Raw genomic sequence first — 12,811 nt, forward strand, 5'->3', positions numbered from 1 at the left:
GAATTGTAGAGAGTCCTTCACACTGTTAATGGTACAATGCTATAATCTCCAAACTGCTCTCATGTACTGTAGACAGCCCAGGGTTGTGACTGACTGGAATAGCTGGTGTCCCGCTGCTGTGTAATGAGCTAAGGGCAGAGGGGATGGGGAGGGAACATGTTTTTTCCTCCGTGGGAGAACACACACACACACACACACACACACGCACGCACACCCACACACATACACACACACGCGCACACACGCACACAAACACCTAACAACAGTCTGGAATTCAGAATAAGACGGCTCATTTGACACCAAAAAACTATTTGTTTAAGCAGTTGTGCAATATTTCCAATGGTATTTTCTCACGTATTATAGCATGGGCTGGTCCCTCTGAAAATTCTAATGTGATTGTCTCTAAGCATGTTCCAGTAAACAGTCAAAGGCTTTTGCATAAACAAATGGTTCTTGTGAAACTGTCGATTATTGCCTTGTGTTTGAGTTTTCTTGTAAAATGTGAACTGCATTTTAGTTGGCTCACGGGGAGGCTACTTGGCAGTGCTTTCATATTAATTAATTTTTCCCAATGAGCTCTGTTCAAAACAATGAATGGCCTTATCAAGATACTTATGCTTTGAAGAATGTGAGAGAAAGAAGTTATCAAGAGGACAGTCTCTTTTCTCTACACTGACCTTTGCCTGACTCTCACTGTAGTGCAGCTGAGAAATTAATTCATGAGAGTCTAATTTTAATGCCAAGTGCTCAATTTTTTTCCCTCACTCATTTGGACTAATTTGGCAGCTCACTCTATAAATATTTTGGCAATCGCGTTTCACACCATTGTTCATTCCCGTGTTACTTATTTATAGTGGGCTCTCCCCTGACTCTCACTTATTTCCATAATGGAATTTCACAGTGGGTATTCTCCTTTTTTATTTTTGGCATTGTTGGCCAAAAGCACTTGTGGTGTGTGTAAGCTTTTCAGCGCGTTTAATCAGCGTGACGGGATGGTATTTTAAGTTTTTGCGCAATTAGCAGAGCTGGAATTATACTTTTGCCATGCACAGTTTTGTGTGTAGAAGTTTGTGTAGGACCATATGGAGTTCATTGCATTGCTATGAACTCGGCATGCATTTATGATTATTTATCTATGGTTTAAGGCACCACTGAACCTTTACACAGCCTCAGTATTCTATACAACATTGTGATTTGAGCAGTGACGGAACACTGATGATAAGGTCTCTTTAAACGTCATCCCACTAAGTCTCCAACTCTTTTTTCTTCGCGTCCGTACAGTATTGCTGCGGGAGGAGGTGGCCCAGCTGCAGGAGGAAGTTCACCTGCTCCGTCAGATGAAGGACATGTTGACCAAGGACTTGGAGGAGTCGCACGGCGGGTGCTCAGCCGAGGTGCTCTCGGCCACAGAGCTGAAAGTCCAGTTGGCTCAGAAAGAGCAGGAACTGGACCGTGCCAAGGAGGCCTTACAGGGTGAGTGGTTTTCAGGTTTTCTTAAGACCATCATCCACTGTGGTGAATGGGTTTCATTCAGAAAAGTCCAAGTTCCCAGGTTCCTGTGCCATGAAATTCCTGCTGTTAACCTTGCTGTGTGAGAAGAAAAAATAATGAAATGTTATAATTAATAATAGAACATTAGTGAGTCACTAGTGTCACCTCATACAAGTATTAGAATTAAAAGCAAGCAAATATATTCTTGAGTCATTTGAATGTTCCTGACTTATGGTAATGATTTAAATGAAAGCTTGTACGAGGAGGGGGGGGGGGGGGGGTGCTGTTAAAAAGTATGGTCCTCTATGTTTTCGTACCACACAGTGATTCATTCTTATTATTTCAAAACCATGAACCTCTCGCACACACATGCTCTTTCTCCTTGGACCCGACAGATGTCTCTCTGAACGGCTGGGCTGTTTGTTTTTTTTTAATATAACACAACAGGAGGTAAGGAAAACATCCTGCACTGCAGGGGGGGTTTAGCAGTGGCGTAATGCTAGCAATGAAACTTGAATCAAGGATGGTTTGCTCGACTTTGTGGGGTTGTGGACTTTAAGGGAAGCCGCTCTGTCTCACAGATGAGGGTTTACAGCCCCCAGGAGGTCAGAGGAAATTGCCAGTTGTTGTTTCGTTATTCGTTTGAGTCTGTTCTCATTTCTTGAACATGCCAGGGTTGCGGAGTCTTACTGAGCAAATATTGTGGTATAGAGTGGATTCCAGGTCTCAGAATTGACTGACGATCTGTGGACAGACGTTCCGGTGAACAGGACCCCCGTGTGTCTCTGTCGGACATGGAATCTGTGTTTAACTAAACACTGATTTCCACATTGGACTATTTAACTGTGACTAAAGTTACACACTTAGGCCACAGTTTGCCAAGCATGGAAAACAAGCATGTCCCGATCTAGCAATTCAAATTATGTTGTATATCCAGTTTCCTTATTCAAATGCACAGTGCACATAATAGTCCGAAGACAATGTGTTCCGTGTATCAGGAATTAACAGTAATTAGCATGTCAAGCTAAAGCTTGCGTTCAGCTGCGAGTGAGTAATCCTGCTACTGTGCATACCATAACAAAAAAATGAATAAAAAATAAATAAATTTAAAAAAACCTCCCGAAACAGCACCCAGCTTTGCACACTTCAAATTCTGCTTGGCTTTGGTAAAATTACTAAGGCTCTGTGCTGATTTCATTAGCACTTCCAATCTGCATCTCATGGCCAACACATTTAGCCTTGTTTTTGTTGGGTTGGGTGGGTTAATGCTGTCTGAGAGCCATCTCTGCATTGCTACCGTTGGTGCTCCCTCACTACCAAACACAAACTGGCACCACATCTGTTATCTGTTTTGCCTTTTTTTGTTTTTGTTGTTGTTGTTGTTGTTGTTCTGTGAATTCAGAGAATCTGTCTTGCCGATAGCACATGCTAATGAGTGATATTTGGGGATAATTACTGTGTGTGGGCTGTTGTGAGAGAGGGATGAATACATTTAGGATGTTAAACACGGGCTTGAAACCAGAGGCGATGAAGCTCTAACGATAACACTGAAACCATGGTAACTGTTGGGATAAGAGAGCAAGATTTCTTCAGTTTAAACCTGCCTTCAAACAGCCTTTAGAAAGATTATATATTTAAAAAAAAAATTGGAAAGATAAGACAAATTGACATGAATTTGAAAAATGCTGTCAAATCAGATAAGTACAATTCATCTAAGGTCATCTTTGACTTCTTTTTTTCCCTCCTTTTATAATCGCTCTCTTGAAGCGTGATTGATTTCAATAACAAAATAGCTATGTATGTCAGTCCCTTCCCCATTCTGCTGAGACATTTGCTTGCAGATTAAAGGAATAGCATTTTTTTCCCTCAGAACTAAGCGTGACCAACAGAAATTCTCCAGATATCATATTTATTTGAAGGCAAATGCTGTATTTGTTCCTTGGTTAGCTCGAGGTAATAGTACTCTTATAGTCACTAGAACTCCATCCCAGGTCGCTTGTCCCTGAACCTTACTGCCAGCTGAAGTGTTTCTAGGATTCTCTTTGAAAGATTCATTAGCGTACCAAGCTATCTGTATTCGAGAAGGAGCATTTCATGAAGAAACAGTGCATATGTAAGGATTTAGGAGTATTCTCATTTTAGTCAAATGAAGCCTCTCTCCGTTGCCTCATTTTAATCTGGAGAAAAGAGAAACAGCCAATCAGACCATAATTTATGCCAGATTCTCAAGAAATATATTGGTGACTGCCTGCCAGATGCCAAAGACACAATCCTCATTTGAGCAAATGAAACAAAAATTTAGAGAGTGGATGATCTCAGGAGCACTATAATTACCAGTCCCAAAGATTTATATTACACAGAACAAGTTGGCTGCTCTGTCTCTTGTGGGGGAAGTAAGAGCTTGCTTGTTGTAATGAGTGATTGGAGTGAATTGTAAACTATTCCTTCCACTTGCTAACCACAACAGAATAATTCCGAAAGGGTCTTTAACTAACAGAAACGTGGTTCCGATTTAAGATTCAGCCCTCAAAGCACTGAAAAGAAAAAAAAAGAAAAAAAAAACATCTGACACCTCCTACATCCCACAGTACTCTGCAGAGCCTCTGGAGAAGCCAAAGCAAGGATGACTGCCACATGTCTTCACCTTGAAATCACGTTGTTCCTGGCACTTTGCTTGAAACGGCATCATATCGGTCTGGTACCTCATCGTGCGATTTTGCCAGAAGCTACCGGTGTTACGGCAGTTCTCATAAATCGTTGTTCTCATGACAAATTGTGGTTGTTCAGGGCACTGTGAACAGTTTACGAAAACAACATCTAACCCTGTGGCCAGAACAAACAATGGCAAAATGTAAGAAAAATAATAAATAAAAAAATCCTCAAAGATCTTCCTTCCCTCCCTGTTTCTCACTCTCTCCTGATCTGACCGCATGTTCTCTTTTAACCAACCACCAGTAAGAAACTGCAAGAAATAACAGAGAGTGGAGAGAGATGCTGTCTTACCAAAGCATGTAGTGATGACTGACAAGAGTGTACAGTAACGGTAGTAGTAATAGCCACCTACCCTTAATTGTAGGCCCCTCTCTCAATCCCATCTGTACTGGCTATTGTGAAGTAAGACTAGACTTTCTTACCAAGTGTTGAGATCTTTGCTTTTCCTAAAGTGTAAAATTCTCCCCTGGATTGTCTGCCTATGAGATGCCACGATGTCTAAGCTGAACCTGACCAAGACATGTAAGCTTAATTAAGATCAGCCAAATTGAGTTGTTTCCAGAATGTGTTACATGGTAGCCCAGCTGATGATTTAAAGTTAGAAGAGTGTGGTTCTCCGAAAGCCATAAAGCATATGTGTTATACTGTCTGAACTCAACATGTGGTACATTTGTGTTTATTTGGAACCATAAATGTAATGCTAATTCAGACTGCTTTGTCCCCATCGTTACCCTACTCACGAGCCAACTCACAAAATCAGTCTAGAATTTTCTTTCCTTTTTTTTTTTTGTCTGACCACGTAACTACGTCTGATTTGATTAGCTGCAGTGTGAGTTGTCTTCAGAAGTTGAGCTCCGAATTTATTGGGACTTCAAATCGAATTTCGTGAACTGGAAATTTTAACGCTCTCTCAGTGATAGGCATTTGGGCTCAAAAGCGATTTTGGCACATCTGTCAGATGTCTCATTTTTCATCTTTTAGAAAATAATTTCCCAGTTTTTATTTTGTCAGTGTTCAATCTGATAAACCCCTCCCCCTCTCTCTCTCTCTCTCTCTCTCTCTTTCTCTCTCTCTCTCTCTCTCTCTCTTTTGGTCGGCAGTGGCCCCAAGTGGTTACACCAAGCATCTCTGGTTCCCTAATCATCAGACTAACAAATATAGTTGTACACAGCTCCGTCAAAGAATTATAGTTTTTCATGAATCAGACGGATTATGTTAACTAAGTGGGTTTAAAAAAGGAAAGGGTTTATAAAAAGAGCAGTTATGAAATAAAATGGGTCTTGCCTCTTTTTTAAGATTTGGAAAGTTACACAGACTATTTATTAATAGAAACTCACCTACAGGGAATCTTGTCTTTAATTTTAGAAACAAACATTTTACACCACAGTTCTCTGTACTGACAAAAATGAATGTATTTTGTGATGGATGAAGATAGATGGATGCTTGGTATCAGCCTACAGGACAGACCAGCTTCATGAAACATAATTGAAAGTATTGTACCTTGTTTGCAATGCTGGGCTCTTGTGTTAACAGCTCTATTGTCCTGTGAGCAAAGAGAGAGGGTCAGATGGCGTTTGTAGAGTTAATTTTTAACTCTATTGCAAAAGAGTTTCTATGACCCTGACAGTGTAATTCAGTCTTAAATGCCTTGTTTTTGGATAAAGTCATGGGCCATGTTGGAATAGTATCACACTGTTATCTGTATATAAATCTGAAAACAGGTTGAAAAAAAAATTAAAAACAAATTAGACAAGTTTACCGTGTCTTAATAACATTGTGTTATGAGATTCGCACAGTGCTGGCAAAGCTCCAAAAGCTGTAAAGTTCCTCTCTTCTTCACAAACAGTCTCTGGACTGAGAGTCTCTTTCTCTCTCTCTCTCTCTCTCTCTCTCTCTCTCTCTCTGTCTCTCTCTCTTTCTCTCTCTCTCTCTCTCTCTGTGGCTCCTTGTTGTTTGAGGAGATGCTTTAGTTTGGAGTGGCTTTGCTCATTAGCGCTGTGAACATCTTGTCACATAGCAGGTTAAAGAGGTTTGGCCTGGTAGGAGAGCCTGTGGAGATTGGGGGGGGGGGGGGGGGGGGGGGGGGGATGTCGAGACTCTAGACAGCTAGCCTACAGCAAATATTCCAGGAAAACGAATGTGCTACCCACACTGAAAAACCCATTTACACTGTGTAAAACACACATGGACATATGCTGCACAAAGAGCTGAGGCCCTCAGACAACCAGCTGTGGACCAGACAGTCGTGCTCAACCGAAAGCCTTGACCGAAACTCTTGATTGCCTGAGTAAATGACGATTACACTTACATGCCTCCGAGAAAAAAAAAAGGAAAAAAAAAAAACAGTTTTACTGCTACATTGGGCTAATGTGGTAAACGTAAGAGTGCACATGCCATTCCGCATTTTATGAAATGGTGACGTGCCCGTCGTTAAAACGGAGCTTTATGACAGTTCAGATAAGGCCATGGTAATTTCCCTAACCGTGCATTTAAACATAAACAGACAAACCAACACTTTCGACTTCAGACATACCTGCTCTCATTCAGCTAGCTCACGTAAAGTGACTACTGTTTTCCATTTTGAACATAACTGATTAACATAAGGTTAATTAAAACTGTTTACCACCGCAGGTTGACATGAAAGTATTATCTTCCATACTGAAGCAGAAGATAATGACTGTAATTTGGACTGTGAAGTGCTGTTGGGTTTGTTCCCAAGGGAAACGTGAATTCTCGGGACTTTTTTTAACGTGAAGCTGGAATTGTGTGGGCCTTAACATGAAACTAATTGGAAACTCCTATGTTTTATGCAGGGAATTGTATAACACGTTTCTCCCCCTAACCACTTGCACTCCCGAACATGCCGTCTAGCTCAGTGCTCTCTCTCCAGGAATACAGAGAGAGATAATTAGGAATCTTATCTCGGTTGTGGAGATCGACGGTAGGAGTAGGAACAGAAGCACAAGCGCCCAGTGCTTAATTAAAACTCATGGGACCTACCGAATTGAAGTATCCCCTACGTGGACTAGGCCGAGATTAAGATTTCTCCACCATCCATCTTCCAACTTTTAAACATATAGAACAAATCCCATTTTTTTCTGGAGTTAAGTCTCCCCAGCAAAGGATTCAAGAATGAGTGGATTTTTCCCCTAGAAAAAAAAAAAACAAATGTTGTTATTTTGCCCATGCCGGTGATATGGGAATAATAATACCATAAGAACTGAGTGTGGTAGGTATTAGAGAGTTGACATGAAAAGAGCTGTGTTAAAATCTAATTTGATTTAGCTGATTCTTTTGGCTTAATTCTATTTATAATTCTCATGAAAATAGCATTTGTGTTTGGATTTGAATTCATTTATGTAGCCGGATGCCAAGCTGCTCTGCGTTTTGCAATGACACGGTCCGACTTCTTACTCGATCAGGAGAGGTCTTTTATTTTGTGTGTTTAGTACATTGTGTACCTCTCTGAAAGGACAATCCTGTCAAATATCCTGTTTCACTGTGAATTGTAGGAACAGGCAATTATTTTAACTCTGATGGAATGTTATTTTAAACAAATACCTTTAAATGTGTAGTGTTTTACTGCATCCAGTGTACCTACAGTTCTTTTATTCCTGATGAACTACACCAACAGTAATCCCACCGACCCCCAAATAGTTATTCCTGCAGGATGTGATCTCAAATAAAGAAAAATTTGTGAGTCACATGGGGAAAGAAATTCAGATGTGATGTCCATTCATACATAGAACCAATGCACTGGAAACCTCTCTCTCCCTTTTTCTCTCTCTCCCTCTCTCCCTCTCCCATTTTCTTTGTCTCTCCCTCTCATTCTCCCTCTCATTTTCTCTCTCTCTCTCTCCCACTTTTTCTCTCTCTCCCTCTGTGGCATTGTCTCACCTGATTCCTCAAACAGGGAATGGTCAGAGAGCCTCTTCAGTTGTCAAGAGCTTCTATTAGAACATGATGTACCATACACGCTCAATATAAAAAGCCTCTTCAAAGTGTCTCTTCACACATGTTCCTCTCCTCTGCAAAGAGGTAGAATGTTTTAGTACATTCTCAGACCAAAGAACAAAGGATAGTAGCAGAGTAGTGTCATTTCAAAAACAGCGTGATATTTTAACATGACACTGTCTCGCCAAATACCGAAATGTAACCACATCACAGTCTAAATTGCAGTGCGAATTTAATGAGGTTTTTCTGTGTAATGGCACTGGCTGCACTATATTTGTTAGTATAATGCTCATCATGGATACCAAGTAGTGTTAACAGTCAAGATGGAAGCCACCAAGATTATTCCAGTCAAAAACTCTCACTTCACGTGTGTCTGAGCGTTTAGGTTTTTATCACGAGTGCTAAAGACAAAAAGGCCAGTCGACGGCAACATTACCCATAATGCCCTGCCTGTCCGTCTCCAAGCAGTCACACATCCCCCTCCTTTTTTTCTCTCATCTGTCGCTACTTGTTTTCTCTCACAGAGCATTTGTGTTTATTTTCTATACGCCCCCCCCCCCCCCCCCCCCCCAATCTTTTCTGTTTTCCCCTCAGCTTGATTCGTATTTAAGTTTTCCTTTTGTGCTCAGTGCTCCAGTGTGATAGTATCTGATAATGACTCTTTGACAGAGAGAGCGTCAGGCCAGCCTTCTCGGCCTCTCGGCGGTCTTAAACGTTAACGTGGCTGTCAGGGGCGGAGAGACCCTCGTGGTTAACTGTCGCCTTTCCCTCTGCCACAGCAGCTCCCGCAATTCCCAGACTAAACAAGATGCAATGACAGCTCTCAGGAATTCAAGCTGTTTACAAACACGGATTTTACGTTAATGGAAAATGGCTCGGATGCAGGCATTTTTTTCCCCTCCACATCCACTTGTGAAACTGGCACGGATATGGGAGCAAAGGCAACAGCCAAGTTGCTTTTTTTTTTTCTTTTAAATCTTTCTCAAAAGGCTTTTTTTCTAGTTTGATCCCCTCTACTTTTGAAGGGGAGGGGGGGGGGGGGTCTAGATGAACGTCAAGGCTTCGGTTTTCTTTTCTCCTTCTTTTTTTTTGGGGGGGGGGGGGGGGGTGTGGAGTGGTCTTTGTGCTAGCGGTCCAGGCTGTTGGCTAATATTTCACTTCAACATAATGATTCCTTTTGCAAGAGAAAGCTGAGGAAAGAAACAGAGGGGAAGAGAGAGACAGGGAGAGAGAGAGAGAGAGAGAAAGAGAAAGAGAGTGAGAGAGGAAAAAATGTAAAAACGTCCTTGGAAAAGTCAGTGCTCAATTTGCAAGTCAGAGCAAGCTCCCCAGATGTATCCTGTGAATGCCGCTCAATTACGGCATCAGTAATAGTACTTAATTAATGAGACCCAGCTGGGGCCCTGGCACTGAGAGATGGGTGGGCAGAGAAGAGGAAGAAGAGAGAGAGAGAAAGGTGAAAGAGAAAGAGTTGTGTTTGAAGGGAAAGGGACAGAGAATGTTTTAGAGAGTGAATGTTGAAGTGTTTGAAAAGATGGAAGGATATTGTGAAAGGGTAAAGTAAGGATAGTGTGAAATGTTATCATTTAGGAAACAGACAGGAAAAGACAGAAATAAAGAAAGAGAGGGCATACTACGTAAGTGTTAAGATATGGAAGTAGAAATAGATGCAGGACAGAGTAATTAAACCTGTGTGTTAGGCAGAGGTTTGAAACACACACTTCACAACTTAAATCATCTACCCCCCCCCCCTTAATAATCATATCAGGCCAACTATACAGCGGAATTGCGAGCAACAGAACCAAACCTAAAATCCCTTAATGTATGAAATATGTAATCTTTCAGCTTCATCATCAGTTCTGTTATTTTTACAGAATAAACATCTTGTTTATGCTTTGATGTCTATGTTTGATGTTTTTCCAAGAAAAACAGGGGAAAATTGCATCACTTTAGTATTAACATGAGTCAGTACCAGACTTATCAAATTTGAGAATATTAGCACGTTTTAACTCTAACCATCTCTCTCCCTACCTCTCTCTCTCTTTCTCCCTCTCTGCCTCTCCCTCTCTCTTTGTCTGTCATCTCTGTGCAGCTATGAAAGCTGACAGGAAGCGGTTGAAGGCAGAGAAAGCAGACCTGGTAAACCAGATGCAGCAGCTTTATGCCACGCTGGAGAGCAGAGAAGAGCAACTCCGAGACTTCATACGCAACTATGAACAGCACAGAAAAGTACAATACAATGTCCCCAAAGCAAATTCATACACATTACACTGACACAGGAAAACACACTTCATGTTATGTTTGTTATGGGTTAATGATAGGTCAATCTGTGTTTTGTAGGAGAGTGAGGATGCGGTGAAAGCACTGGCAAAAGAGAAGGATCTTCTGGAGAGAGAGAAGTGGGACCTTCGCCGGCAAACCAAAGAGGCCACGGAACATGCCGGAGCCCTCCGTTCACAACTGGACCTGAAAGAGAACAGGATCAAAGAGCTGGAGGCTGAATTGGCCATGGTGAGATATGGGTGCATAACCAATACAGCAGGCACCCTGTATAACATAACACGCACCCACCCACACACACAACAAATCTACTCCACCACATATAACTGAGATTACACCTTTCATAAGTAATAACACACACTCACACACACATCACTCTGACCCTCGCTGAGACATTTCATTTGTCACAGACTCACTTCAGTTTAATTCAGTTCTGACATGACACTAACAAATTGTTTAACCTGTATTCTTATTGCCAAAGTACAATTAGTTTCACAAATTAAAAACACTCACACACAGGCACACAATTACTTTGACCATAGAGACTCACAACAGCTTTCTCTCTCTCTCTCTCTCTCTCTCTCTCTTTCTCTATCTGTCTGTCTGTCTATCTATCTATATATATATATATAATCAATCTGTTCTGGTCTGCAATCTTTTCTTCCTAACAGTTTTTTAGACTTAATCGTATTTTTGAGTCTTTTTTAAAACGTACGGCTTGGTGATGATGTGTACATTTAATCAATACACCTTTACCTCTCTCGCTGATAACAAGGCTTTTTTTTTTTTTAGCTTTTCAGCAGCTGTCTGCACTGTGGGAAAATAAAGCCCCTGCCTCTCTCCTGTCAAAGTCAAGGCTGATCTTAGCCCGTAATGCCTATCTCTCACTCTGATTTTGCAGTGCGACGTTCACTGTCATTAGTTTAGCCCCCCTGGTGTGCTGTGATAGCTACTCCCTCCCCCTGATTTGTACGTTTAGGTGAGAGAGTCAGCTTCGCTGAGGTTCACGCCACTGCTGCTGTCTCTGGTATTTCAACATTCTGTGTCAGCGCTAGAGCAGTGAAGCAAAGCTGGATAGAGAAGCTCAATTACAGCCCTTACCATGAATGGCTGTTTCAAAGCCACCGGAGTACAGGGACTTTTTTTTTTTTTGTGAGAAGAATGCCCAGAGGGGCAACTGGATACGGTTTCAGTTGTGACACACTGAAGACTTCTGAACCAAGCTCTGAATGAAGCTCCACTAATAAGATCTCAGTTAGACTTTAGTGATGCTTAGGTAGAATTTCTGGAACCCTATATGCGTGCATTCAATTTTTTTCATCCAGACAGTTACAACGATTGGTATGTGTCCAGAGTGTGTTGGAACCGTTAAAAGTGAAATTGTTTTAACATTTACACAGTACTTGAATTTGTAACGGATTTGGGTCTGCTGTTATGTGGATGCATGTTTTTGATTGGGATTGGGATTTTGCTAAACACATTTGATTCGTGGAGATACCAAATACAGAGTCGTTCAATTTGGAAGTGTCGTTGTCCCCTTGCAGATTGTCCTGGCAGGTTAAAGACTGTCTGTCTGAGTTGGACAGAAATGTGGCCAGTTTGGAGACCATATTCCTGCACAAACATTTGCTTTTTGAACAAGGAATTTATTTTCTTCTTCCCGTGTCGCGTTTTTTTCTCACGCATTTTTTTTTTCAACACCTCACTTACTTTTCGCTTTCCTGCTCTCTCGTGGATTTTTTTATGGATCGCGGATTGAAATTGAACACGCATCGAAAAACTTATCTCAGTGTCAGAAGTGGTTTGAGTGTGTCTGGAGTAGGAGCCCGCTACACTGTCGGTATGTGTACCATGTCTCCTCAGATACGTAACTATGTGGTTCAGAAACTGGAGTACCGGGTGATGGTTCGCCCAGCAGACAAACAGGCTTCACCGAAGGCCATGTCGGTAAGACCAGCCAGGCCTGTCAATCAATTCTCTTCTCCTTTTCTGATTGGCTGACACAGTGTTTTTTTTCTATTTGCCCTTCCCCATCTCATGTGTGCAGTGGTTCATCGGAGGTTCTGATTGGTTGCACGTCTGTTCGTAAACTAACCCTACTGGGCCTGAGCCAGTTTTCCTAACCCATTTGTGACCAATCCCAGTGTTTCCATTTGTGGATGGGATTGAAGGCATGAATATTTTGGTTGTGTTGTGTATTTTTTTTTTTTTTGAAGGAAGTCCTCAAGTAATTGTATTTAGTTGTTCAGCAGTTCCATAATGGTGTATTGCCATGGAGTTTTGTGCAGGGACTGCTGGTTTTAATATACCCTGTGAGGAACATGTCTGTAGACTTAATTTGGACATTGTGTGACCCCTGTGTGTATTATTCCCT

The 12,811-nt window shown here is 41.6% G+C and overlaps 1 protein-coding gene across 4 annotated transcripts in view; it reads left to right on the top strand.

Moving 5' to 3' along the window:
• kazna (kazrin, periplakin interacting protein a) overlaps positions 1 to 12,811 on the top strand; it is a 98,543-nt gene that overhangs the window by 80,431 nt on the left and 5,301 nt on the right. For all 4 annotated transcript variants that reach the window (XM_030783751.1, XM_030783749.1, XM_030783750.1 and 1 more), the window contains 3 exons: positions 1,282 to 1,473; positions 10,250 to 10,386; positions 10,498 to 10,668. In XM_030783751.1, the coding sequence (XP_030639611.1) occupies positions 1,282 to 1,473; positions 10,250 to 10,386; positions 10,498 to 10,668 (500 nt within the window). The remainder of the gene's footprint in view (positions 1 to 1,281; positions 1,474 to 10,249; positions 10,387 to 10,497; positions 10,669 to 12,811) is intronic.

Source organism: Chanos chanos, chromosome 9 (assembly GCF_902362185.1).
Source record: "Chanos chanos chromosome 9, fChaCha1.1, whole genome shotgun sequence".
NCBI lineage: Eukaryota > Metazoa > Chordata > Actinopteri > Gonorynchiformes > Chanidae > Chanos > Chanos chanos.